The following is a 5,000-nucleotide window of genomic DNA, read 5'->3' as shown; positions in this document are numbered from 1 at the left end:
ACACACGGCCCTTCTGTCCTCTAGCTTCAAGGTGAACATCTGGCAGGCATGAGCCAGGCCCTGAACCCGCTCTGGCAGTGGCTGGATGGACGTAATGAGGGCTCTAACAAGACAGCCTGTGTGTGTGTGTGTGTGTGTGTGTGTGTGTGTGTGTGTGTGTGTGTGTGTGTGTGTGTGTGTGTGTGTGTGTGTGTGTGCGCGTGTGTGTGCGTGTGTGTTGAAGCCACCGTCCGGTTCCAAAGCCAAATCCAGTGCTCAGTTCTCCGTTCTAAAGCCCACCCCCACCCTTCTCTCTCTCTCTAAAGCCCCTGTTTCAAGCAGTACCCTCGCCTGGAGAAAGCCCCTGGATAACGGGCAAAAATCATTTTCCTAATCCCAGCCTTCCTGACACACGAAACAACACGCACGCACACGCACACTATGAGTAAAATATGCAGTCTAGTACCTAAAGCAATACCCAGAGAGTCACTCATCTCACCTAACACTGATGTGTGAACATCCCTTTTTGTAAACATAGGATACAATACGTTTTTAATTCAATATTTTGAAGAGGGAAATCAGATATTCAGTGGTTTCTTTTACATCAGGATATTGAAACACCTTATACACCTATAATGAGATGCAATAAAAAATAAATCTCTAAACTTCAATCTTGAAAAGGAAATGCCCGAAAAGCTGCTCCGAACTGCTTAACAGCAGGAAACACAACAAAAACGACACGAAGGCAGACACTTATAGGGATAACAAACAAGGTGCAAAACAGGAGCTGTGAAAACTCTCCAATTATGAGATAAAGTACCCCCATTTCTTTTTCTGTCTTCTGTCTGATATTACAATTTCAAGAGGAAGGTCTTCCATCTTTTTTCCCTTCTCCCCTGGTCTAGACATCGTGACATTGTGCTACTAAAGAGGATGAGCTGCCTTTGCTTAAAATATTCCTTTTTAGTAAATCAAGTGAAAACGCCTTGATTTCAGAAGCGCGAATGTGCTTAACGGGCCGTGGCATAAAAATTGAGCCCCCCAAGGGCACATGGTGCCACTGTCAGAAGAAACAAGCAAGCAGCTGTTCACACACAGTACTGCATTCCAAAGATGGCCAGCTTTTGGTCTACGCCAGAGCCATCCATTTCTTTTGGCCGGGCGAAATAAACTTAAAAGTGCTGTACAACTGTCAAACTATGAAAACAGCTGGTATCATAATAATGCCAAGGACATATGGGCGGTACACACACACACACACACACACACACACACACACACGTCCTCCTCTGCAGTACACCGACTAGCAGCAGTAGCAGTAGCAGCATCACTGAGAGCATTGAAGCCATCGCTGACCTGTTGTGAGCCGACCTGACTGGCATGATGTTCAACTCGGTACACTGAGGCGCTCAGCTCTCCCTCTCTCTCTCTCTCTGCACTGTTCCTTACTAGAAAGACAGGCCGGCTGAGCCCACTGGCAGTGTGGGCGCTCTCTCTTGCATGCCCAATGAGGAATAAAGCAGCTCTCAACAGCAGCCCTTCCCTTCACTGCCTCCACTCCTAACTTGTGCAAAGATGCAAGATTCAAGATTCAGTAAGTTTATTGCCATGTCAACACTGTTGATAGGATTTTTTTTGCACATCACTAACAGCAAATACATAAGAACAGACAGTCATGGGCACGGAGACAGACAGTGAACAGCAGATAATGACGACTGTTTAACAAATTGCCTATAAAATTGCATAATAACGTGCATATAAGACAAGTAAACAGTCCAAACAGTGTTTAGGGGCGACGTGGCTCAGTGGACTTGTGTGCCGTAGCATTACGCCGAGGACCCAGGTTCGATCCCGGCCCGAGGTCTTTTTCGCCCAATCCTTCCCCAGCCATCTCTCTCCTCATTCATTTCCAATCTGAACAATAAACGTGTAAAAGCCAAAAAAATGCATATTAACGTAAAATGCAAACAGGTACACTGGTTCACTGCCTTGCTCAGGTGTGCCAACACTAGGATGTTGGAGCAGAGTGGCCCATGACGTAGGTCTGTCTGAATGTCATTATTGTAACCAAGTAGGTGACTGACAAGGTGTGATGATGTGTGACAGATGATGTGGGCCTGAGTGTTTAACTTAACAGGTAACAAGGGAAAAGCCCCTAATTAAAACAGTGGTATGCGTTCAATCAATTCCTACATTTCCTTTGGGATTGGGATACAGCATCTCTTCTGTGCTACAGCCTAACAAATTAGAATAAGGAACCAAAAAAATCACAGCCAGAATCATAAACAGCATGTGTGCCTAACTGGGTCATAAAGGTGCGAGTGAATTGGAGATCTCTGCTGAGAAATCCCAGCTCAGTCTCACACTACATAACAGACAGAGGGATAAAAGCTTAAGCTGTAGGCATCCCCTGCCCCTGAACAGGATGCTGGGATGGCTTGGCTGACTGGCTGTCTTTAAGTGGAAGCACGCAGCCTGCGTGGTGGACCACATCTGGGGAAATCCCGTTTGAAAACACCTCAGTCCCAGTCAGGACGGACAGACAGACAGGCCACTCTTGTCCTACCTAAAGCCTTATCATCATTTCCTTCAACACTGCTGACATAAAGCAGGACAGCAAACAGCTTGTGCTGCATTGATTAGCATGGTACTTGGTGTACTTGGTCCCTGCCTGGCTGCTACCTCCATCCTCTCAGTTCAGGCATCCGCTTTCCTGCCGCGCAGGCAAAGGGGATTGTCATTCAGTTCACCGTCTCACATAGTAGCCTAAACGGCGGGACTTTGCTGCAGTGGCCCGGGGCGGTGTTATGGCTCCCCTCCGTTCAGCTTGCTATATCGACAGGGTCATGGCAAATAGAATTGCGTGTCTTTTACAGTGCAGTGGAACGTCACGCACACGTCTACGCTGGGCGTCTACTTCTGTAGAGTGTGTGTATGTGTGTGTGGTGGTGAGAGGTATTTCCCCGAATGTGGACATGGAGGCAGGCGCGCGCCGTTCTACAGACTGGAGTTCCTATGCCGCACTGTCACATTCACAGTCTCTAACACACATACACACACGCTCGCGCTCCCTTATACACACACACACACACACACACACACACACACACACACACACACACACTGCAGAGGCACACTGCTGTTCAGCAAAGCTACAGGGGAAAAAATAAATGGGAGGGAGTAGGGGGCGTTCGGTTTCATCGATTGAGGAGTAAAAGAGGGGGGTCAAATGCTAATAGACGCTGTGCCCAAGTGACAGTCCGATCCTGGTAAACGCATTTCACCACATGAATCTGCGCCAGTTGTAAAACCAGCAATTTTATTCGGCACCATTTCAGTTGACAAAAACACTGTTGCATTCAAGGTTACGATAGGCGAACTCGAAAATCTAAACATCGAGTAAGTTATAGGACAGATATAACAGCCGCAACAATCGCAAAACAGTATTCAATACTACGAACACGAGAAGTGTCCAAACGGTAGATCAACCAGTATCCGAGCAATCAAATGCACAGACAGGAGGGGTGCCTCGGCAGACAACAGGACAGGCAGGCTATCCCATGTTAGTTCCATGATCGCGGCGTACCGTAAGAGCAGCAAAAATAATAGCTTTAGCACTCAAAAAGTACAAGGAAGTACGGTCATACACCTCGTTCAGTCATCTGCCGCAGTCGATGCAAGACTGTCTGGGAAATCAAGAAAACGGAGCAAGCTACTTCCCTAGCAAGCCCATTTCCCTTCCCTCACACTCATTTCAGTTCCGAGTACCCATCCAGTCTTTCACCTCCTCCCTCGTCCACCACCTACTGTACAATCCTTGCTTCAAGAGGGCCACTTACCGATCTTGTGTGCTGACGATGCCGCTGTGATGAGACACCAAGTACGGGGAAGGTGGCAGCCACCGTTCCGCTGCTCCTGGACAAAAAAAGAACCGACCTACACACTTTCGCAGCCATCTCTGAAGTAAAACCTGGCCGTGGAGGCGAATGCTGCAGGCAAACCAAGTGAGACCGACCGAGCTGGGAAGGGAGGGGAATAGGCGGGCAGCTGGGCTGGGCTACCGTCTCACATCCACCACAAGCCAACGCCACCAGTTACTTCGGAGGGAGAGCGCCGATGTTGCACCAGTTCCGGACAGCCAACGAATACTTTTCGAATGCAAGGGGGGAACGTAGCCAGGACGCTCGGCGTTCAGCATACACTCAAACACTCAGTGTTTTTTCTTGGTCAATAGAGGATTGCACAATAAGACAAAAATTGCTTAGTGCAAACATGCATTCAATGACTGTCCTAAACATTTACTTTAATGAAAAATATGAAAGTGATTAGCTGATTGGTCGACATATGACGGGGTGGGTGTGTATCTGCACTCACTGTCCAATCACCTGAGCGTTAGCTCCGTAAATCATATCTGGACCTAACTTCAGAAAAAATGTCAATTAGCCTTTCCGTGGCCAATAAATTGGTTTTGGTGAAGGGAAACACCTGAAAACGTAGTGTCCTAGTCCACTAGTACGACGTACCGCAGGCAACCAAGGCCTATAATGTGGGGGAAAAAAACACAATGTCATTTTTTTTCCATTTAGGTCTATTTCTTTAGCCTGTGTCTCTTCTGACAGGGAGTCCTGGTCAAAATGGCAGCCAACAAAAACTTCCAAACGCAGACAACGCACTAACACATAGCCTAATAAGAAAATAAGCTAATAGCCACAATAAAACAATTAAATGCACTTGTTATTAATTTCATGTTGTGTAGAGATTCCAGCTGCAAAAAAATAACTGTGCCGAGTCACTCGTGCAAAGAGAAATGGCAAAATCCCCAAAACATCATGAGATGAGATTATGCTATAGGCCATACATCTGTCACCTCTGCACAGCCAGGAGTCTGTCGTGTCTGTCATTGGGTCACTATCACGACAACCACTTGGCTTTGGCAGCAAGGCCTGTCTTTCCATTATATTATTGCTTTTCTAGGTTCGGGCTGTCCTTGCAACCGCTATCTGCACATAGCCTACTGTATG

The 5,000-nt window shown here is 47.2% G+C and overlaps 1 protein-coding gene across 1 annotated transcript in view; it reads right to left on the bottom strand.

Annotated features, from left to right (window-relative positions):
- mcu (mitochondrial calcium uniporter) overlaps positions 1-4,109 on the bottom strand; it is a 149,270-nt gene extending 145,161 nt beyond the window's left edge. Inside the window, exon 1 of the mRNA XM_063191209.1 lies at positions 3,819-4,109. Within this exon, the coding sequence (XP_063047279.1) occupies positions 3,819-3,935 (117 nt within the window). The 5' untranslated portion in view covers positions 3,936-4,109. The remainder of the gene's footprint in view (positions 1-3,818) is intronic.
- Positions 4,110-5,000: the final 891 nt, after the last annotated feature.

This window comes from Engraulis encrasicolus, chromosome 24 (assembly GCF_034702125.1).
Source record: "Engraulis encrasicolus isolate BLACKSEA-1 chromosome 24, IST_EnEncr_1.0, whole genome shotgun sequence".
Lineage (NCBI taxonomy): Eukaryota > Metazoa > Chordata > Actinopteri > Clupeiformes > Engraulidae > Engraulis > Engraulis encrasicolus.
Note: the sequence above shows the minus strand (reverse complement) of the source record. Positions and strands in the feature narration are given on the sequence as shown.